Source organism: Poecilia reticulata, chromosome 6 (genome assembly GCF_904066995.2).
Source record: "Poecilia reticulata chromosome 6, P_reticulata-male-v2, whole genome shotgun sequence".
Taxonomy (NCBI): domain Eukaryota; kingdom Metazoa; phylum Chordata; class Actinopteri; order Cyprinodontiformes; family Poeciliidae; genus Poecilia; species Poecilia reticulata.
The window spans coordinates 10,672,120-10,695,844 of record NC_088835.1 but is presented as its reverse complement, the minus strand read 5'-3'; the positions used below and the strand labels follow the sequence as shown (position 1 = coordinate 10,695,844).

Here is a 23,725-nt window from a genome sequence, read left to right as displayed (position 1 = left end):
CTGCTGCCAAATGTAAACTGCAGTGTTTTACTGAAAGGAGGGATCAGTGCCAAGTAAGCTTTCCCCTGGCCATCCTCTTCAGCACCCCTCGGTGCACCCAAAAGCTCTCAATAACGGTGAAGCAACGCCCCTACAAGATCCGGAGCCAATGGTGAGTGTGCGCACACCGCCACACATGGGGGCTTAAATGCTTCGGAGTAAAGACCAGGCGATGTGAGGAAAATCAGACGCAACCGGGAAAAAAAATAAATAAAACTCACTCAGTTTCATCACCAGGAATTTATGTTTCAGTGGCCTGCATACAGGTGCTTCTCAATCATTTCATTCAGTTCAAGAAGTGAAGTCTACTATGGCATAATGGGGTAGAAATGATTCACACACAGTATTCCTTTTGATGAGGATCTTGTAAAAAAAAAAAAAAAACTTTCTTCGATTTTTTTCCTAGATAAATAAATAAAAATGAGATTTAAATACAGAGATGTCATGGTCATGGTATGGCTTATGTCTCCACACCGAGACAATGACAAGGAAAACTACACCTGCAAGTGTTTCTCAGCAGAAACCTCCCTGCGGTCAAGTAGCCATCAACACATAACAATACACACAATTTTATTCAAGCCACCATAGCAATCATTATGCCGATTGAATGGACCATATTTTTAGATGGTCCATTGTAAACATTACAATGTCAGTGCATTGTAATGTTTGTTTCCTTACTGCACCAATTGTACTGCATGCAGGAAAGGCTCAAATCTGAAGGAAAAGAAGAAAAAAAAAACTGTGACTGAGTTTCATATGGAAGCAATTGTGCAGCATCGTCAAAAGTCATGCACTCTTGTGTTTTGCATTTTAATTTGAAGATGTCTGTGGGTTTTGAGAGCTGAAAACGATGACACTTTGTTTTATCAGTAGTGGTTTTTGTCTCTGACAGTCTTTAAAGCATCTTTTTGTTCATTTTATCTTTAGTTCTGCTTGTTTTATGTTTTCCTCTCTCAGTCAGTAATTTACTCAGTACGGTGCCTTGAGAAAATATTCATAAGCCTTTCATTCTTTTCACATTACATTCTACTGTAATAGATTTTGTTTTCAGTCCTTTCCGTTGAATTTTATATTTATACATCTTATATTTAGGTCTTTGATTTAAACTTATATTGTGACACTCAATTAATCCTTTTTTTTATCTACATTCTCGCCTTAGATCTTTTTAGACCTCCATCAGGTTTTCTCCAAGTATTGTTATTATTAGTATTATATTCATCTCCTCCTCTCAACCATGACCAATGTTCCTTTGCTTTTTCCATTAGGCCCAAATAAAATACATTGAATATTGTGGTTGTTGCGTGAAATAAAATGTGAAAATGTTCAAGTGTGACATAGCTAAACCATTGAAATGGAGATAAGTCAACATGTTCAGAAATAAAATCTATAAACTGCCTGCAGGGTTCTATTATTTACAATGTAGGCCTCTCTGCAGATATGTGGGAAGGTGATCTATTACAAAAAAAATAAAAATAATAAATTGGATCCCCTGCCACGGTTTGAGCAAACCTGAACACTGAAGCACCTGGACAGTCCCTCGCCCTCACAAGTTGACCGGTTTTGAACTCTCCAGTCATAGCAGTGATCCATGACTTTTGACATATCTGGGTTTCATGTTTGCCAACCTTCTGTCTTACGGTCGCAACATTATTGGACACACATTTGTGCTCGTTAGAGGTCACGAACGCAAAGACTGAATTATAACCACAGACCGACAACTGCAGCACATGACGGCATTCTCCTGTTGCGTGCCAGATGTTGCCTTCACGTGAGTTATGCTGAGGCGCTCTCGCACAGAGAGCGACATTGAATAAATTTGATGACAATAAATTAGAAAGTCAACGGTGCAGAGATAGTGGGATGTCGTGTGAGTGTTGGGGTTACCATGACATCCTGGACTTTTACACTCCTCCTATCCTCAACTCCTACCCTCCCCCCGTTACTGACCGTTCAGGTGGTTCTCATGGTGCAGTGATCAAGGAGCTCGACCACCTGAAACTTGTGTTGGCTTGCACTGGAAGATTAAGCCCCCCCGCACCTCCCTCCACCTCCTGCTGCCAGTACGAAGCTTCATAAGCTGCTGAATTCCTTTAAACCCAGGGGTTTAGCATCCTCTTTCCTGCTCTCATTGGGTGAGGTATTGTGTTCAACCCCGCAGACAGCTGCAGAGCAAAGCCAAAACAGGACTACGCTGTCACGTTACCAAGCGTCGTCCTCCCTATGAGTCATCTTATCGGGTACGAATAGCAAAACAAAAGAAATCTGGCTCGCTGAAAGAAATTGAGCAAAGACGCTTCGGGTTTCACCGTATGGTGACTGTGGTGGAAAAAAAAAAAAAAAAAAAAAAGTCGGGTCAGAAAATGCCAAGAAAAGATCCGTGTATCCTAATCTCCTCCTTTCATGGTTGTGTTTATTATTGTAGCACTGAGATCACTGCAAGCCGAGGACTGCTGAGTGATCCGAAGGAAAGCTTGGAGACGTAAATAGGTAAACATTAGTCAAACAGTTTGGAATAGGTTTTATTGCTTTTAGCGTTGAATAATCGAGGAAAAATAATGCAAAATTCAAAGTTTTATACTGAGAAACCAAAAGGTATACACAAAATGACATTTTATGACGGCCTGTCTTTCATATGTGTATTTAATATTCATTCTGACAGTCATGAAGGTTCAAAAATAAAAGCAAAATTCTTAAACATTTGCCAAGTGTAATAAGAAAGAGTAGTTTCTGGCGAGGAATAAATTAACTCGACCCCACATTTGTTTCCAACCGAATGGCTGAAAAGCACCAGGTGTGTTGATCAGAAGCGCGAGGGTGGTAACTCAAAAATAAGAGCTTTATGAACAATCACTGATGCTCCTGCAGGTATTACTGCAATTTGTGAAATGTTTCACACCAAAGAAGCTCAGCCTTTTAAACTGCATCTTTAATCCAAAGACTTCTAGGCTGCTTCAGTAGAGAGATTTGGCTTTTATATCTTTATTGCTTATACAGTGTGTAGCAATATCATTTTTTTTTCTTGTTTACAAATGTCTTTAATTTGTGGGAAATAAGACTGATCCTTGTTTACTTCTGGACTATGTTTAATTTCTCACATGAGTGTTTCGGTCACGCTAAAAGCAGGAGACAGGTCTTGCGACTAAGTAATGTGAGAGATTTTATGGGGACAAAGACTTTAAAAAGATCAGACGGTGATAAACATTTTTTGCAGAATGGACGGTGGATCTAGACAGACGGTATGCAAACACCCAGGAGATATTTCTCCATTGAAGTTTCTCTCAGAAATGGATTTCCCATCAGCCATCATGCATCCATCCACACCACAGAAATAGTATGTGCTAATCTATTTTCATATAGGAGTTTAACAGTGTCGATATGTTCACTGGTAAAAAATTCCAGATCAGCAAAGATGAGCTGGAATAATCATGGTCTACATTTTCGGCCCAGTTAAAAAAAATCTATGTATATTTTTCACATCTAAATCTAATGGATGAAGTCACCACACAACATCTAACACATTGGTAGACTTCTTGCTACCAATGTGTGTACATTGGACGCAAGGAGCATTTTTTCCTTTCTCAGCTGAAGAATGACCAGCAGGCAGGGTGCTAATCCTTGCATTTGTAGACTTCTCCATCTTCTCTGTGACACATAGTGGTTTTACTCTTGTGGTGGTTAAGTGGCACAGGAATCGCCAGAGACAGCTGCCTGGTAGCCGGGTTATTAAAAGCTGTAAAATTTTAACTGGCCAGTCGGATTTGATGTCAATCCAGCAGGGAGTATGGAGGTGTTGGTCTACTTATAGGAAGCTCTGAGAATCCTGCTGATGAATAACCTTCAGTATATGGGTACAGAACTGCACCTCATTTCTGTCTCCGTGTTTTATTTTACTCTCTGTATTTCCCACAGCCCTGAGATCCACCTCAATACGAACGCATGCTGCACACCCCCCAGTGGCTGGTTAGCAACTAAAGGTTTAGTACCTTCAGACTTAAATGCTTCCAAACCACTAACATTTCTGTCACACCTGTCCTACCATATAAAGCTCCTTAGAGCAGCGTTTTTCAACCATTTTTGAGTCAAGGTACACTGTTTTAATTGAAAAAATCCCGAGGCACACCACCAACTAAAAATGGAAATAAAGATACTCTGTAGCCGCCTATATATAGTCATTCTTATCAAAGTCTCTTGAATAGGAATCAAATAAACACAAAAATGTATCATCACATTTTACATTTCTTATTTCAAATTGCACTTAACATATCCACTTCAAAAATACACCTGAACAGCCACAACACTGTGGTGTTAAATTTAAAGAAGTTGTAGAAAACGTCAGTGTTTTACAAACTAATCCACAAGCATCTTATAGCCAGAATACAGAAAATAATTCTTATTCTGAAAGAAGCAATAATATTTGGCAAACATTTCACTTCATATTCACTGTTACAATATGAAGAGTTGCATGTACAAAATGTCAATATCTGTATATTTTACCCACCTTGTGTGAAACCTGTGCATGTTTGGATGAAAACAGATCTGATTTCCTGGCAGAAATTGAAGAAAGACAAAGCTCTTCCTCAACATCTCTGTCTCTGTCTGGTTTTAGTTTTTATAGTAGCCAGGCTGGAGAAGCTCACTTCACACAGATATGTTGTGGGAAATGGACTCATGTTCTTTCCAACTACTGCTGAGCTTCACTGTCTTTTCCAACACTCTCATCACAGTCTTTCTAGATTCAGTGCTCTCACCGCTACCTGTAACATTCGTGCATCACCAATTCTCGTTTTAATGTAAAATGCTGTGTACCTACTGCCATCTAGTGGTAAGAACATTACATGATTACGCCGCTGCTACTACTACAGCAGACACTCGAAGATGGCATTATTTGCAGATAACTCATTTTCAAAAAATCTTTTAAAACCAATTACCGTATTTTTCGGACTATAGAGCGCACCATACTAGCACCCTCAATTAAAATTAATAAAATAAAATAAAATAAAATAAAAACTGGAAGCTGCTCTCGGTTTTCCATTAGGACCCAGCAGAATGCCTCGTCCTAATAAATCTGCTGGACGCAGCACTCCGTCTCCAAAGTCAAACCATGGTTTCGTTCACACCGAGCTTAATTGCAGCGGCTCTATGTCCCTCCTGTAGTGCCAGATCGACAACCCTCAACTTAAAAGCTGCATGATATGAGTTTGAAAACATTTCTCCGTCGTGCCTCCTGCTAGCATGTGCTTGTTCTAAATGAAAATTAGCCGTTCTTCTTTGATTCACAATTTGGACTTCTAATGATTCACTTCCTGCTAGAGAGCCCCCTGGTGGTTGAAGAAAAATCCGCAGAAAAGCCACAGCGGGCTACAGTCCGCATGGTTCAAAGTTAAGGAAAAAAGTAGCAGCTTTTAGTCCGGAAAATACGGTACCGTAGTGAAATTGAATAATTTCCACGGCACACCTGACGATCACTCACGGCACACCGTACCGCGGAACAGTGGTTGAAAAACACTGCCTTAGAGTTTAGATACCTCTGACTCTAATGAGCACGGCATCAATCGCTTACCCGTCTGACACACCCTACGCCGTCATGTTTACAACTAAATATTTGGAAAATCAAAGCCTGAAAAATAAAGGAGCGCCTTCCTGTATTGTTACTGAGGAAATGTTTTTTTTAACGTATAGTTGGCCAGAGGGACAATGTCTGTCAGGCATCAGACTGCAGACTCAACTCAAGCAGCCAATTAATCAGCTTCTCCCAGTGTTTGCTCTATAAGGAGCGAAAATATTTAGAGCATGAAGCGCACGAATGTGAAAACTCTAAAACACTTATGACTTAATATAAATTTGATCTTGTGTTTTTGAAATATCTTCACCTGAAATCCTTGAAAAAAAAAAATAATAATTTTGGAATGACCTTCTCAGATCCACAACTTAGGACTTATTGAAAATATATGAACCCAGGTTTAAAAAAAACAAGTATCTACAGAAAACTACCTCGTTAAAATAATAATAATAATAATAATAATAATAATAATAATAATAATAATAAAATTAAAAATAATAATAATAATAATAATAATAATAATAAAATTAAAAATAATAATAATAATAATAATAATAATAATAATAATAATAATAATAATAATAAATAAAATACCAAACAAACAAAGAGGGAGCAACGTCCAGCAGGGACCTCAAAAAGTTTTGAAAAACAACAATTTGAATAAATGATACCAAGAAAGAGTGATGGGATATTCAATTATTCCAAAAGAGTCTTGATAGCTCTGTAAACCTGGTTGTCAACAAACAACTTATTAAAATACATTTTAACAAAATGTTATGCGTGTGTGTGTGTGTGTGTGTGTGCGTGTGTATTTGATCTAAGTTCTGCCGTAAATAAACGCGTGTACACTGCTGGTATGGGAGCTAATTAGTTGTGAGAGAAACAGCTGAGTATAAATATAATGATGGTCAGATGAAGTGTCAGATGAGTTGGTGTCCAGAAATCCAGAGTCCCACAAAATTAAACTAACAATGATATAGTCACATCTTAATAGCTTGAAATTCTAATGTTGAGAACATTTCAGGCTGAAATTTGTATTTATTTCCATTTCTATTTGAACCGGAATAGAGCAGCTAAGTTTTCCACTAGATTATTCACTTTTTCACAGAACGATTTTCTATTGGATTCTATTAATATTCTTTTTTAAATTTCTGACCTACATTTAATTTGAGTAATTGTAACCTCATAGCTGAATAAAGTATTTTGATTCAGAACAGAATATCAAACACTGGATGGATCACTCATCAGCGGGGGTCAGTTCCAGGACGCTTTTCATTTCCTTTTAAACTTCACCATTTATTCACTTTCACTCGCTGTTTGACAACCTTTGTCTCTTAACAACAGGGTGGAACTAAAGCATTAAAACTTAAGCATTTAAACCTCAAAAATGAATAAAAAAACTGATATGTACCAGAAGATTTGTGAAGAGTTTTTACTCAATATCCAAATGAACCAAACAGTCAAAGAGCATCTTCCAGCAGCCCCCGAAATGGGTTTCTGTACCATAATTCAACAATGAGCTTTACCTTAACCCCCCTACGTGATCTCTGGGTCTCATTTATTAAGTTTAAACAAATGAGATAGTGTGTTAGTGAGTGAGTGAGCTGCTTTGTAGCTATAGGTGGATTTGGAAACTGTGACTAGGAAGGTAAACCTTGATCAAAAGACAAGTTAGCTAATTGCCTCCAGCTTCTAGCTTCATAAGGCACGGCTTGGTATCAGTCCCCTCATCTACATTCAAGTCTGCAAGTGTTTTTCATTAAATTTAAGGTCTCCCTTCCTTAATTTACTCTTTTTTTCCCCTGTCAGCTATGGGCCATACCTGCTATTTCCCTACCTTATGCCAACAACCTCTAATTTCCCGCAGTTGACTCGGGTCAGGGTCAACAGGTGATGGTCAGATATCCCACAGCTCAGGGGGTTTCAACTCCACTGGCTCACCGCTTAATGGCTTCAAGCCTCGAGGTGACATCCGTTCTGTTTATATACACAAAACACACCCTTACCCACTCACATTCCTTCTTTGTGGCAGATTATCGCCTGCATGAGGCTTGAAATCAGCGAGGATCGGTTTTCGTCAGAGCACTTTTAATATTTGTCACAGCTTATGGTAAAGCTATTCACTACGATATGGGGCATGTCATATGGATTTTATCTCACTGACTGATTTGTGTGTGTGTGTTGTTTTTTTTTTTTTTAAGAAAACGACAGAAATTGCTGAGTAAAGAAATATTTTGCTAAGAGCAACAGGAAGGACGTCTGCTGCTCTATTTGTGAGCGACAACCAAAATAACACTGAGGTCGAAAATAGATTAGGAGATTTCCAGAATGTTAGGTTCATAGTGATATTGAACATGGACTTAACATTGTTCAAGAGTGATTTTTAACTAGCTTATCGACTCAAATATGCTCTCTATTCAGTTTTTTCCTTAGATTTTCAGTCCTATTTAAGTCAGACCAGCAGCTTCAATCACTTTCTGTGAACACAACTGAGTTTCCTTGTTTGTGTTTTTGTGGGATAGTTGTCTGTTTTAAAGATCCACCCCACGTTAATCTTCAGATGGTTATCAAGGATATCTCAGCAGAGTTGTCTATTCATTCCTCCTCAAATTATATGAAGTGTGTCGTTTCACATGCTCAAAAAACAGCCTTGAAAAGTTGTATTCCCATCTCAAAATGCCACATTCCAAAGTTTAAATTATAAAGAAACTTGCAGGTTTTGAACAAAATGTGGCGTTTGGACAAAACAACAGGCAGTTGGACAGACAGGAGGTCAGGCATAGTGATCCAACAAAGAATAATGAAAATTCAGGAGCTTAAATACTCAGCCAGGTGTGGAAAGTGGCAACCAGAGGAACTGGTCAGGAAATGTGGTGCAGCTATGGGCAGGGAGGAAGAAGAAAAAAATCAGAGAGGAAGACTAGTTACCACAGAGCAGCTAGATCTAGAAAACCAAAGTAAATAAAAAAAAACCTGACAACAGTCTAAGAGAAGGTAATTAAAATATAATAGAAACAGAACACAAAAATAAACAGAGAAACTAGACATAAATAAATTAACTAATACAGCAACACCTTAGAAACAATAACTGAGAGATACACAGAATATGGCAAGACCTGTGAAACATAAGTAACCCACGAGAGGGATGATCACATACAAACGAAAACTAAAACCAAAGAACTGTGACACAATGAGGATATTACGCCAATATGGTGAATTTTGAAAGAGCTCTTGGTTTCTGCACACCAGAGCTGCTGGTGTGATACAGTAAAGAGAAACAAAGAGGGGACAAAATACCTTTTTGCAGCTTTTTCATTGATTTGTTCAGTATTTACTCCCTGACTCATTACACTTTAAAACATAATTGAAGGATTTTTTAAAAATTATTTGTAGATTAATATTATTACTGTCTCTTTTTTTTTAACCAAAATATGAGGTGAATTTTTTTTCTAAATTTAGACCACATTCAACATTTGTGGCATATTTTGAAAGAAAACTGTTCTGTCTTGCTTCCTCTTTGAATCCTTTTTTGACATAAATACCTCACAGGACCCATGTGACACAAACTTCCGTTTCTTCAGAAAGTGTTGACTGTTCAGCAAGTTTATGATCCTTCCCATAAATGAAACCACTGACTGCTTCAGAGGACAGCATCGAGCAATAAGAGGTCATTTTTATAGGGGTGAGTGAAATGTATGTAATGCCTGCCTAAAAATGTTACTTTAAAAATTACATAATTTCATCGGAAACTCAGCTGTTCATCTTGAGACAAGAATATTTCTTCTTTCATTTTTCTACAGGCAAATCAACACAAGTAAAATGACTTCACTCCGCTTCGCAGTACTCTGTGTTTTCCTCGGACCCAGCAGCTGTCAAATTAATTGCGTCCCAGGTTTGAAACTGTGCTGTAAATGTCTGTAGCGTTAAATAAAAATCTTCAGCATTTACTATAAACAGAAAACGATCTTCTCCGTTGTCCACAGAAACTGTTGATGAGACAAAGTTTTCAGTCAACGTGACAGAACTCATTAGAGTGGAGTCCATCGACTGCATCGAAATCCCACACAAGGTGACATTTCCACAAGACAAAGTGGCAGCCCCGTACAAAAAGATGTTATTTCAGGGTGATCCGTCAAACGTCGTTGATAAAAAAGTTGTCTACGAAGCAGATTCTGACAAAGAAGATTCGTTCCGGATAAAATATCTTCCATGTGGAGAATATGATTATGGCTTCAAACTGGAATGGGGGTGTAATCAAACTTACACTTTCCCAAAGAGAGTCCACATCTCTGTTTTACGTAAGTAAGAGATTTTATTGTTGCTAAATGTTTATTGGTGGACTTAGTGCTTTTTTTCCCCCTGTACTTTAAAAAAATGGATTGGTGTAGATTGTGGTTGATTTATCACTTTGAGTTTGGCTTTGGGTTTGACCATAATCTGACTTGCTTATAAAAATTTGTTTGTTACAAATTTTTATTAGTTTAACCCTGCAATTTAATTATTAGTTAAAACTAATAAAGTTCACACAGGAAGGTCATGAAGGGTGGACCACATCCTCCCTCAACTTCCTATGTGAAGAATTATCATTTATAAACAAAATGTAAATTTACCGAAGCTGGCCAACAACCTAGTTTTCATCGGTATCCCCTGTGTCTCATGTTTTAAAGAATTCTGGGTAAATAACTACCAAATTGAGCGACATAAAGATTCATAAACGAGCAACAATGCGGTTGATTCTAGAGATAGTTCAGGACAGTGGGAGACCACTTTGGTCTTGACCTCGCTTACATTAGCTGTCAAATCTACTTCTGGGAACAAAAACTCTAAACTAAACTGAAAATATATTAACTTACTATTTCTTGTTATATTCTCTCAAAGATGTTCGGTGAAGTCAGTTTAGGTTGCCACCATTTTTGACCCGGTCTTTGGTTGAAGCTCGCGTCCTTCTCTCCCAGTGCTATAAGTTGTACATTTAAACTGAAATAAAAAAGAAGAAATTTAATTCAGCTGGGTTTTTTTTTTTGTCCGCACACAGTGATAATGCTTTAAACTTTAGAGCCTTAAAATTACAAAAAATGTTTTTTAACGACTTTTTGTTGTCTTTCTTCAATAAAACAACCTCGCATCATGCTAAATGTGCTCACTTTAAACGGGTTCACTTTCAGCGATAGCAACAAAGCCGACTGTTTTGGTTCCTCCTTTGACGGAGGAAAGCTCTGAGCTGACCTGCAGCGTTCCCAACCCGTGCTCTCAGGGACTCAGAGTTTACTGGAAATGGACGAAGGCCGACGGACGAGCTACGGTACTCAGCGACTATCGCTACGGGAGATTTGATCAGTTGATTTTTGGATACAGATATTCGTTGCGCATTAATCCCACAGCACAACATCACAACACCAACATCACATGTGCGGCCGAATACGACAACGACCGTACGGAAACAACGGTCACTTTGCACGTGAAATGTAAGAAGTTTGACACACCGACACGTTGTGGCGCATTATATTGCTCTCCACGAGTAACTTTCTTTTTGTTTGTGCGTCTTTCTTTCAGTCAAACCTAAGATCTCGAATGACTCCCACTGCCTGGTTAAAGGCGAGCTGCTGGTCTGCGTGTGCATCAGTGGGGGGAATCCTCTACCACCGATCTCCTGGCCTTCGGAAAACCTCACGGCTTTCTCAGTGACTAGCGTGAGGACGGCTCAGACAGTACGCAGCACTTTCACAATGCCTGCGTCCGAATACCGTAACGCCACTGTAAAATGCGCCAGCAGCAATGAACGCGGTCTGGCTGAAACCTCAATTATAATCCATAACTCTGGAGAGAGCGCGGAGCCAAACAGTGAGTATCCCATGCAGTCGCGGTTTGGGGGCATGGTTGTGATTTAAAAAAAAAAAAGAAAAAAAAAAAGGTTGCACTAATTAAATCCAGGCCAAACTGATTCCTCCATCTGTTCCAGGCAGGAGGAAGGGGATGGATTCAGCTCTTCCCTGGATAGCTGGGCTGTGTTTCTCTCTCAACCTGGTCTTCATTACCGCCCTGATTTTCCTCATTCGTCAAAGGTAAGACAACAAAACTTGATTTTAGCAGCCCACGCCAGTTTTGTCGGAACAAAAAGTAACATTTTGCAAATTCTTCCTTATTTGCAGAAGGAACAATACGCAGAAGCAACAGAGCGAAGAGATAAACACTTACATGTCTCTGAAAAAGGCAGACGTGGAGGAAGAATACAGCGTCATGTCCGCAAAACCCAAACGAAGCCCGCGAGTGTGAAGCTCTGGCCTTTTTTTTTTTTTTTTGCTACCGAGATGCTTCAAGGCACATGAGCAAAGAAAATGTACAGCAGATAAATATTCTATCAAAAGCTTTTCAGTAATATTCGCGTTTATGCAATTCACGTTACAACCAGGCTTCTACGTGTTCCACAAGGATTGTACGCGATAGACCAAGAAAAATAAAATGAAAAGGAAATGATACATGTTCAACAAATTCATATCTACAAAGTGTGGTGCGAAATTTTATCCAGTTCCTTTTACTCTGATGCTCCGAAATGAAATCCTGTCAAACAAACAGCCTTCAAAATGTTTCAAGAGATGTTTCACGTCAGCCTGTTTGTAGTTTCTGTGGAGCACCAGGCCTGACTCCATGACAGCATCAGAGGTTTGTTTTGAAAAAAACAGTATGATGGCTACTTCACGTGTTACACAAAAGTGAATAAATATTAAGTCCTTAATTATAATGAATAGTATTAAAAGTGAGGAACTGTTGAGCTGTTGTAAGAGTTCATACTGAGTTTTTTTTTTTTTTTTTCATCTGATCTTCTCAGTATCTCGTGTCATACTCTCATTTCACATTGTCATTGTGTAACATAACTATGGCGTAATATTCATTCTGTAATCTGTAGTTAATTTCATTGGTGTAAACTACTGTAAATAAAGTGGATGTCTGCACATTTCTTTAAGTTTTCTCATCCATGATGCTGTCAGGCTTTTCACACCACTTTAAACATACAACCACAAATCTTGTATTTTAGGGTTAATGTGATAAATGAACATAAGGTATAAGAAAAAGGACTCATAACCTTTACTGTTTTTACATGGGGTGATCTGAAAAGTGTGGCATGCATTTATTGGAACTTGCAACTGTAAGCCTTTTTGTTTATGTTGCATTTTTTTTCTGACCGATTTTTTTATGTTTTCATTCTTCTTTAGAAAAACAGCTCAAGCCAAGCTGAACTGAGAAGAGATAACTGCAAACCAAAATGTTCAAGTCTTTCCCCAGGCTCAAAGCTAGATCTAGGTCTGAACTTTGACTGGACCGTTAAAGCATGTCATGAACTTTCTTTGATCAAATCTGTTTTATTGTAGCTCTTATATATTTGCTTTCGCAGGTATTCTTTTATTCTTATTTTAGTCACTGAAAAGAACTGAAACTTTTCAATGACTTATATAGAACATGCCTTTTTCTTCTCGAGAGAAAGACCTTCCCCTTTTTCATGAATACAGGAAGTCCAATATTTCGCAGCTCATTGCTGTAACAGATCACTTCCACCGAAGTAACACGGCTTCAGGAGATAAAACGGTTTTTATTAAGCATTTATTAAGATCATTGTGGCACATTAGATCTACATGCTGCATCTCTACGTTTTAAACTGGAATTATTTTTTGGATAACTAATTTTAAATTTTTTTGTTACTATTTTCCCATAGTTTTACCAAGACAGGAAAATGGCTTTGACCTTTCTTGCAATTTTATGGATTTTTCTAAGAACCACCAGCTGCCAGTTTCAGTGTATCCCCGGTAAGTTTAAATAAAGTTACTAAAATAAGTAATAAGCACTTGACAGAACATTAATAATTTATATTGTCTTTCTGTCTTCCTTAGAAACTCTTGATGACTCGGATTTTTCCATTAATGTAACAGAGCACATTACAGTGCGGTCTACCGACTGCATTCGGATCCCACATGAAGTGACTTTTCCTCAAGACAAAGTCACAGTCCCGTACAAGAAGATGTTATTTAAAGGAGATCCATCAAATGTTGTTGATACAAAAGTTGTCAGTAACATGAATCGTGACGCAAAGGACCCTTTCTCAATAACTACTCTTCCACCTGGAGAATACAAGTACGGCGTCAAACTTGAATGGGGATGCAATCAGACGTACGTTTTCCCTAAAAGGATTCACATTTCCATTTCTGGTGAGTGATTGCTCTTGCCTCAAAAATTAAGACCTTTACTTTGCTCTGACCTTTCTTTTTCATTTGATTCAGATGACTTTGGACATGAGTTGCTTCAATAAAAATGCAACCTATGAGCAAAATGCTAATTTGTTTTTTTGTTGTTGTTGTTTGCAGCGTTAACTACACCAACTGTTGTGTTTCGTCCGATGGTGGAAGGACAACGTACCCAACTGACCTGCTTGGCTCCGATGCCATGCTCTGGTGAAGTGTTTTTGTTTTGGAAATGGACAAATGCTGATGGACAATCCAGAAGGAAGGACAATAACTTCGATGATTATGATTACATGCGGTGGCAAATGAGATTTGGGCCTCGACGTAGACAAAATAATAAATTTATATTAGTCTATCCAACGGCGGATGATCACAACACCAACATCACATGTACGGCAACATATGGTCACGGTGTTGCTGAGACAACAGTCACCTTGACTGTGAAATGTAAGAGATTACAGCCTTTATAAAATATTCTGCTCATAGTTTAATCATATGCACCCACATGTAGACTTTTTTCCTTCTCTGTTTCTTCCTCTGTTGTCTTCAGTCTTACCCAGAATCCTGAACAGCTCTCACTGCACAGTGAAAGGGGAGCTGCTGGTCTGTGTGTGCACCAGCTGGGGCAATCCTCTGTCACCAGTCGTTTGGCCTTTGGAAACTCTCACAGATCACTCGGTGACCAGTTTTAGCGACGCACAGAGAGTAAGCAGCACCCTCACCATGCCTGCAGCGAAATATCACAACGCCACCGTCAAATGCATGAGCAGAAATGAACTCGGTCAGGCGGAAAGTGAAATCCCGATTCAAAACTCCACAGAGCCCGCCAGGGTGAACTGTGAGTAATCAAAAGTTTTGTTTTCATTTTATCCCTATTGTTCGTAGGTACAAAAAAACCTTCATCGTTAATATTCTGCAATTGGATTTTTTTTTTTTTTAGCTTTTCCAGAATCCAGTGAAGGGTGTCACTCAGCTCTGCCCTGGCTAACAGGAGTGTGTTTTGCTCTGAACCTGGTTTTTGTCGCTGTTTTCATCTGTATTTACCAAAGGTAAGGATAGAAATATGTTTCAGTGAGAAATGAAATGCCTATCTTGAATGATCAGAGCAAGCTTTGGATGCGAAGAATGAAGAATTTTAAAACAAAACTTTTTTTCCTGTGTTTGCAGGAGCAGAAAACAGCAGAAGGAATCGCGTGAAGAAGCAGACACTTACGCGACTTTGAGAAAAGCAGATATGGAGGAAGCGTACAGCACTATTTCCCCACAAAATAGATGAAATATGCAAGTTACAATTTTAGCCCTGTAGATAACAGGTTGTAATGTGTCATGTTTTGTTATGTTTTATTTTTTTTTTAAGTTCATGCCATGTATTTAAAAAATGCTGTTTAAATTATGCGTTTTAGTGACCAATACACCTCATTATGCCAAATATGTTTATGACAGCCTTAAATATGAGGTGTGAAGCTTTTTCATTTAACGAGAACTACGAAACGAGCTGCTCTAATTCATGTAAAAAGGAGGAAGATGAACTTTGTCAGGCGTCTGATAAGGATGCTTGAATCCACAAACCTATGAAAAAAGACAGACACAGACCGATAGAATCAAGAGTTTAGCTTTCATGACATTTTTTTTTTAAATGTGTTTTTTTCTGTATTTGCTGAAACTGTCACCATGTTGTGGCAGTATAATACGAGACATACAATCGGTGATAAGATCAGGCTCCTCCTCTTCCTCCCGGCGCTGGTATTGCCGTCTGAAGGATTGCAGCGCCCCCGATAAAAAAAGCAACCAATCAGAGCCAGAAGGAGGAGGGTCTTAGCGCTGTCATTCAACCTCGTGAAAGCGCTGCTAAATCTGTTAACGGCGAAGTAACAACTCACTGTAACGAGACAAATATTTCCAGGTTCTGATACAACACAGCAGTGTGCATGTCATGATTGACAGCGCTAAGGCCCTCCTGCTGGCTCTGATTGGTTGTTTCTAGTTCACTGGGAGAAGGCAGTTTTCTGTCTCATACAATATTGTCACGACATAGTCACAGTTTCAACAAATAGATAGAAACACGTTTTTCAAAAGTCACATATCTGAACCTTTAACACTTGGCCATCTTCCTTCCTTGCTCTCTGTAATACTCAGTGATTACTAAATTTAAATGTGAAGATGAAACACAGCTGTGGCACCTCAGACGATAAAATTCATCAGATGTTCATGACGCGCACCATAATTTGGATAAAGACTCTTTTCTGTGGTCAGGACTTCCCATACTCTGCAGTGTACCCCATGTGAATCTGGTGTGAATAAAGCTGTGTCAGCACATTTCTTTGACTTTGATGTTTCATGATGCAATCGACCGACAGATCAAGCTCAGTTGATCTATTTTGCCACAAATTCTCACCTGGATTTGTGTCTGGATTTGTCTCCCTGCCACAAAAGGAACCTCTGACCCACTTTTCAACAAACGTCCATAAAAAGGAAAAGCATAACCCCAGCACTATGCTGCCACCACCATACATCATTAATAAATTCCCTGTTTAAAATGTATCCTCCACTTTATTACTGACATGCTCTCTAGCAAACATTCAATTATAAACAGAGCTGTATTAACAATGAGGCACAACTGGGCTCTGTGTTCACTATCTGGTAATGGGAGATCTTGCACTTGGTTTTATTTTGGAGTATCAGAGTAAAGTGAGCCGAACACTCAAGCTCTTCACACTTTTCATATTTTCTTTAATAACAAATCTTGAATGTTTCCACTAGCTCAACAGAGTGAAAAGATTTATTTTTGCAAAGTTCTGTCACTGATTAAATCTTACCAGTGTGAAATTGTAGCCTGGCAACTCATAGAAGATAAAAAGTAACAAAAACAGGAAATTAAAAAGAAAAAAAATGTAATTAAAAATCCAATGTGGTGATTCCGTTGCACTCATCTAAATAAAGTTGCTTGTAACTTATAGTAACTCAAGTGAAGCGATACTCGGAATAATTATTATTAGGAAAAATGAGGCTTTCTCTGTGAAAAACACCTGCTTTTTCAGAGAGGAAGTTGGGATTAGTAGCTGCATGTTGGTGGTTTGGTGTCTGCTTGAAAGTGTGGCTCATCCTCTTTCCTACCCACTACTGAGATAGTCCTCGTGCGACATGGATTATCCCAGCTGATCACCTCATTTCAATCCTTTACCAATTAATTAGGGTCGTGCTGCAACATGCGGATGCATTCACAAATACACTTTCTCACTTTCCTATCATGGAGAGCAAAATGGATTTTACAGTGCGATCTAAAAACCAATAAACTCCTAAAACTGAAAACGCTGTGTTCGTTAAATAACAAAACAAAACACTGCCTCTCTAGCGCCTTCATCAATATATGTGTAAAATGTCCCAAACGATAACACAGCCTTATTATATGTGAAAACAATCTAGCTCTTAGTCAAAGTCCTTCTTTTAGGTACAAACATTCATGCCACAATGTTCTGTTTATCTCTGCCTCAGCTCTGTGAAAGCATCATTTTAATGAACCACGGTGTCTTGTGACAAAGACCCGAATGTCCCAGAGTGAAGAACGAGAGATCTGTGCAGTCCAGGGGCGTCTTCACTGATAATTTGGCGTCAGAGATACTGAAACGTCTAAAATTAGTGTTGCCTCGAGCGCCTGGTGAAGAGTGAGTTTGAGATTTCGTTCACACTTCTGTTTTCATGGCTTGTTGTGGAATGGTGGGATTGACCAAACACAAAACTGAAACTACGTGAGTAAAAGCAGAAGAAGGCTTTGCTTACGTCTGTCCTGTGTTTGATGATGAAACTTTGGATAGCTTTGTGAAAATTAAAGTATTTCTATGTAGGGGAAACAGCATGATATATTAGGAGCAAAAGCTGAACTCGACAACATTATGTACAAAATCGACGGTGTATTTTATTGTGCTGCCAGGCTTAAAGCCACTCAAATGTTTTCACATTTTCACAAATCTCTGTGCATTTCATTTGTGCGTATAAAATCAGCCCCCCCAAGTAAAATCTGCTCAACAAATAGTCAAACACCAAAACCAACGGACGGGTAAAACAAACCTTTAATCGGAGAAACAACCGGGAGGCCCATGGTTACTCTGGAGGAGTTGCAGAGATCCACAGCTCAGGTGTGAGAATCTGTCAACAGAACCTGCTATTAGCTGCACAATCTACAAATTTTGACACCTACAGAAGGGCTGCCATCTTTGAAAGAAAGCCAGAATATTTCTGGTATAGAAGCAAGAAGAACTTAATTGCTGAATGGGGGACGTTGACAACTGCTAAAGAAAAGAAAAAAAGATTAACCAACCCACCTATCATGGTCTTAAATGAACAGTTTTCAACTTAGGCCCAGATTTAACAGTTATTATCCAGCACAAAATAACCTCGCCAGCTTTACCAACCTGAAAGAATCCATTCATTGCTCTCTAACACCATCAGATAAGTTTGCACACCCACTGTCCTGTTTACAAGACAAAGAACACACTGTGATTCATGTACACTGTGTGGAGTCCTTAAAGCATCACTTACAAAACTAAAAGACTTGAAACTGATTTTTTTTTTTCCCCCCCATGATCCGTCATGTGTTTGAAAAATATTCATTGTGTGAAAACTCATTTGCGAAATATGCTTTCCATCCTTTTGGTGAACAGTAATGTTTTGTGAGAAAAAAACAAAACAAAACAAAACATTTTGGATAATATTTAATTGTGTCCAATAAAATTATCAAAATTTTAATTTAGCACTTTGGTTAGTAGGCAAAGTGTAGTGTCCAGAAACTTGTTGTTAGTTCATTTTAACAACAAGTTTTACCGGAACATTTTAATTTGAATTCAACTAAACATGTTAGCGTATTGTGTGACATTTGTCAGTTCATTGTTATAAGTTTTTGTCTGGGTAGCATGAATGAATATAGTTATTTCATTTATTTATTTATTTATTTATTTATTTATTTATTTATTTATTTATTTCAAACAGACAAAAGTAAAATCATGAAAGAAGAAAAATAAAAGTTAAAACAAGTTGTCATGCCCAAGTGACATGCAATTTTATATTACCTGTTCGAAAAGGAGCAGGTAGTTAGCAAAATTTACCGACCGTTATAAGATTTGTGACTGAGGAAGTTTTGATGTTGTAGCATAAACTTATGCAACTTTTACATCTTTGTGACAGTGCTAATGCTAATGTCAAATTTACTAGCAAAAAAATTTGATTTTAACATTAAGCAGTTTATTCAAATTTTTAAAGAGAGATTTTGTGAAGGCATTTACTCATAACAGTTCCTTTTTAAATGACTGTGTGCTTGTTGAAAAGTAAATAAACTCTCAGCATGGCAGACGCTAACAAGCTAGTCGGATGTACACTGTCTGCGTTGGCTGGTTTTAACCATTTAAATCAACTCAAACTAAAAATGCTCACACAAGTTGGAATATCAGTATGTAGAAATATAAAAATAAACCGTTGTTAGATATGTTTCTGTCATTTCAGCCGTACTACCTCTGAGTTTGAATGTGAGGTTGGCGTTTGGTCGAGTCTGTGTGAAACTCGTCAGTCCATCCTCGGGCGGCCAAGAGTGAAGAACATTTTGTAGATTTTGCATTAGACTGTCGGAAGATGGTGTATCCCAGAGTTTTCCAGGTCTCAGAGTTGTTTAAAAATGACTCTGCCATCTCTCAGCTAACCAGCCAAATCAACCTTTTAGCCTCTTATGTCTTCTGAACATTTTTAACATGACTTTAAATAAAGTCTAACAGATTGTTTTGTGAGTGTGCTATTTCTGCATCCTGTTGTTAGCATTGTTTTCCTATTATCTTGTTCATCCACACAACAGTCTGAGCACATGCTACGTCGGTGAGTTCCTTACATTGGTGAAGAAAACCATTACATATGAGAAACTTTCCAGATCCCCGAATCTAATCCGAGACAGACTCTGGGAATTGAATATGTAAGAATATAAACATATTATCAATGTAAACCCGACAACTTCTAACCTACTTCCTGAACGCGTGAGGTATGACCCATTTGATGCTTCTTGACATCAGAAACATAAAAGAAAAAGTTCTGTTCCTCCTCCATCCAGACTCCAATCAATGAGCAGAGGAGGGTGGGGGGAAAAAAGTCACAGGCCTGTTTCAAATCCTGTGCCATGAGTTCATGAAGCAGTACTCAGGAGAGGGATAGTGTTTGGGGCGGATTAACCCCAGTCCAGGTGGTCTTCGTTCATCCACCTACCCCCATAGCGGAACTTTGTGCAGTTGATGGAGCTCAGCACGGGGTCACAGCTTCCATCCGGTTCTCATCTCTCCTAAGCTAAGTCCTAAAGCTTCTATGACCATTTTGGCTCAATCCATTTGAACTCTGAAATTTGTTGAATTAAGCATGACAGGAACCATAACCTGCATAATGTTTCATTGTAGAATTACCAGCATTTTTTTTTCTTTTGATTACTTTAACAGCTCACAAAAACTCATCGAGGGAGATGAAACGAAATGAAGCGCAGTGCACCTATTTCCCTCGATATACCTGTTTCCCCCCGGCCCTTTAAAGAGACGTTTCGAGTCTTGTTTTTCTGCTTACTGAAGTCTGGAGTTGTGTAAACAAGCCTAAATGCCAGGGAAGCTGCTAAAGATCTGAGAGAAACGCTGATCAAAGGCAGCTCTCTGTGCAGCCGGTGTCAGTGTTGTGAAGTGCACTACTCTCTTGTTTGAGCTGTATCCCTGCAGTTAGATAACAAGCACACATCTGTCTGGCGCGGTCTTTTCTGAGGTCCTGCTGCATTGTGATCGCATCTTGTTTGCTCGACACAAACCTTAGGACATGTGCTCACACTTCACCACGGTTCATACATAACTCAAATGAACTCCTCACACTTGGCGGGAAATACCTGAACAACTGCTGACACAATGAACGACCACTTCAAACAAATCCATAGGGGGCACTTCGATACATTAGAAAATCATCAGAAAATTATTTATTTCCGTATCTTCAATTATAATTTATGAGTAAAACTCATATATTGTACATATTCATTCATCACAGAGGGTTATATTTCAAGCTTTTACTTCTGTTCATTTAAATGATTAAGCTTCTAAAGCTAGTAAAAACCTAATGTTTACTTTGGCTACTAAAGAGATGTTCCTAGAGTGCTGCATCCAACAAAATAAATATAAGAATATAAATGTCAGAGTGGAAGCAAACGTTGAAGTAGACAAAGATGCACAAGAAACAATGATAACTGCAGTCTTTAGATGATTGTAAAGGAAAGGCTATTCGAGAGTTTGGAGGAGAATCACTGAGTTAGTGTCATAAGAGGCACCACACACACAAACATATCCAAGACACATGATATGTGTTTGAGCTACAACATCTGGATTGTTAAGCCACTCCAGAAACAACTTCAGAACAACTGGACTGTTGCTCAGCCTTTTAAAATCCTTTGAAACACCATTTAATTTGGATTTATAATTGAGTTTTTGAGCAATAATTTCATACAATAAGAGAAACAAACTATTCAGATCCAACTTGACCAGTGTGAAACCGCAACATCTCCCATCAGGCATTTGAGACGAGCACCAATCAGTCTTGAATTTTAAATATTTATTTATAATCAAAATGCACACTCATAGTCACTTACAATATATTGTTCTCTGTGTTATGAGTTTTACCCTTTAAGCGACAATGCTAAAATATTCCATCTTTTTTACTATTCTAACTTACTGGGATATGCCTCTATAGGAATAATGACAATACTGTGGATTTTTCTTTGCTGAGGCTTACTGTCTCAGATGCAATGTGTGACTCAGACACATTTACCCTAAAAGGAAGCAAACTGTGGTTGGTGAAAGGATTGGAGACCAAAACAGAAAGGGCAACAGAGACAAAAGCTGACAGAGTTGAGTTTAAGACTGTAACCCCAGGAAGTCCCAAATCTAGAGAGATTTTAAAGATTATTGTTTGAGGTGACATTGCATGAGAGCTCTTTTGGCCGGAGTGCTTCCATGCACTCCAGTCCCGAGGTAAAGGGACCACCCATTAGTGTGAAGAAATGCCCATTCAGCCCCTGCGCCTATTCACAGACCTGCCTGTCTCCTCTGGCCTGCTCCTGGCCGCAGAGTGGGGCCGAGGAATTGAAGGGGGCCGGAGGGGGAGGTGGAAAAACTCCAACCAAAGTGTTGGGGAAATAAAGTCCAGTTGTTGCCGGGTTTTAGAGCAAGTCAGAGTCAAGGGGGTCTCCTGCTGCGGGAAAGCCAGGGCTTTGATTCAGCACTCAGCTCCGCTGCAGGACCCCAGGACAATCGACGACCGAAACCCCAGGGGCTGGGCTTGGTGAGGGTAAAGGGTAGCGGTAGGGTGGGCTCGTGTTGACGACAGTGACATTGATGTTGATGGGGGGACAATGATGCAGGAGGCAGCGGTGTGGGAGGTGACAGCGGGGTGAACAGGAAGGTTGACTTTTTACAGGCTCTGCTAACAGACTTGTTGGACTGAAGGACTTGAGTGAAAGGGGCAAACGTTGCTTGTGGGGCAGTTCTTATTTACCCAGTTAAGGGCTGAGCAAGTAGGGGTAAAAAGCGTGTGAGACCATTTGTCAGGCTTCACCTCCATCTCCATTTATGCGAGGATACAGTGCTTTCAAGGAGCATTTATACCTCGTGAACTTTTTCGCATTTGTTCATTTCACAGAATCAGATGACATTACCGTATTGAGATACGATGTGATAAACCAACAGAAAGCAGCACATAATATTAATTGTAAAAGAGGGAAAGGGATACATGATTCTGGGGTATGTTTCAACAAGCTTTGTGGAATTATACTTTTGCCATTTGTTATCCAGCTGAGTTATATTGGATCTAGAAAGACTGGTTTTCAAGTTTTTCTACACACGATTAACTTGATTTAAGTCTAAATTATGACTGTGCCGTTCTCATATGTCACAGTCATTTGACTGTGACCTTTGAGTTTATGTCAAATGTCACCAACCTTTGCTTTTACAAAAGTTTACATGCCTTTGTCAAGGCATATAAACATTAGACAAAAGCAAATCTTTATATGCTTTTGTCTAAGCTGTCCCATTCTACCTTTAGCAGTATGTTTAGGGCCAATGACCCAGCTGTGGCAATGTAACATTTGCATCGACTACACCACTTAAAGACTGGCTATCAAACAGACTCTACCATGCAGTCCTTTCACCCAGTGTCATTGGACGTCTCCAGAAATTGAATTTTGTCTTACAGATCAGGGGGCTGTGTAAGACTTCTGCCCGTTCAACACCTCAACATGCAAGTCAACAAGTCAACATGCCTAGCCCATTTGTATTGGAAATCATGCAACAGAGACTGCATCAGGCCAATGGCAATCTGACCTAGCTTATATGATCATGAGTAAGTGCAAAGGTAAGGAAGTAGCATCATACATTCTTACCGAATGGCATAGTACAAGAAATCACTGGAAATCTGTCGTGACAACTGAAAGGTGTGATTATGCAATAAATAGAAACATGCAACTGAAGTTATTACTTCAAGAAACGATTTTGTTGCTTTCCGTGTCTTGATATGAAAAGTTCACACTCTACTTTCACGTTACTTGGACTGTATGTTTACAGAAAGGTTCAATGGCATTTTAGCAAGTATATAAACAAGATGGAACATGTCTGCGTTCACAGCGTTAACAATTGCAAATAGATTAAACGCACAGGAAGACGATGTATGCATACAGTTGAAACCAGATCTTTACATAATCTGGATGAAAAACACACAAAGCCTCACTTCCTCACCGTTTTACACTGAATAAGACTAAGCTTTTCCTGATCTTAGAATATGGAGAGATTGTTTTTATTGCTTTCTTTAAAGACAAAAGTTATTTTCTATTATGCCTTTGAGGAGTTGATAA

At 38.8% G+C, this 23,725-nt stretch overlaps 2 protein-coding genes across 4 annotated transcripts; both read left to right on the top strand.

The window, feature by feature from the left end:
* Positions 1-7: 7 nt before the first annotated feature.
* LOC108165621 (sialic acid-binding Ig-like lectin 6) lies at positions 8-12,555 on the top strand. 2 transcript variants are annotated; one of them, XM_017305349.2, is made up of 8 exons: positions 8-151; positions 9,149-9,281; positions 9,400-9,491; positions 9,583-9,897; positions 10,765-11,064; positions 11,153-11,440; positions 11,559-11,661; positions 11,749-12,555. In XM_017305349.2, exons 3-8 carry the CDS (start codon positions 9,419-9,421, stop codon positions 11,870-11,872), a joined length of 1,203 nt encoding a protein of 400 aa, XP_017160838.1. In that variant the 5' UTR covers positions 8-151; positions 9,149-9,281; positions 9,400-9,418; the 3' UTR covers positions 11,873-12,555. The 2 variants fall into 2 exon arrangements, with proteins under 2 accessions (XP_017160838.1, XP_017160839.1); XM_017305350.2 differs by lacking the exons at positions 8-151; positions 9,149-9,281; positions 9,400-9,491 and having other exon boundaries at positions 9,759-9,897; positions 10,765-10,901; positions 10,981-11,064.
* Positions 12,556-12,651: 96 nt separating this feature from the next.
* On the top strand, positions 12,652-17,064 carry LOC103465837 (uncharacterized). Of its 2 annotated transcripts, XM_008411020.3 has the most exons (7): positions 12,652-12,898; positions 13,308-13,398; positions 13,483-13,797; positions 13,954-14,277; positions 14,381-14,668; positions 14,771-14,879; positions 14,998-17,064. In XM_008411020.3, the coding sequence occupies exons 2-7, from the start codon at positions 13,326-13,328 to the stop codon at positions 15,104-15,106; spliced, it is 1,218 nt and encodes a 405-aa protein (XP_008409242.2). In that variant the 5' UTR covers positions 12,652-12,898; positions 13,308-13,325; the 3' UTR covers positions 15,107-17,064. The 2 variants fall into 2 exon arrangements, with proteins under 2 accessions (XP_008409242.2, XP_008409241.2); XM_008411019.3 differs by having other exon boundaries at positions 12,652-13,398.
* Positions 17,065-23,725: the final 6,661 nt, after the last annotated feature.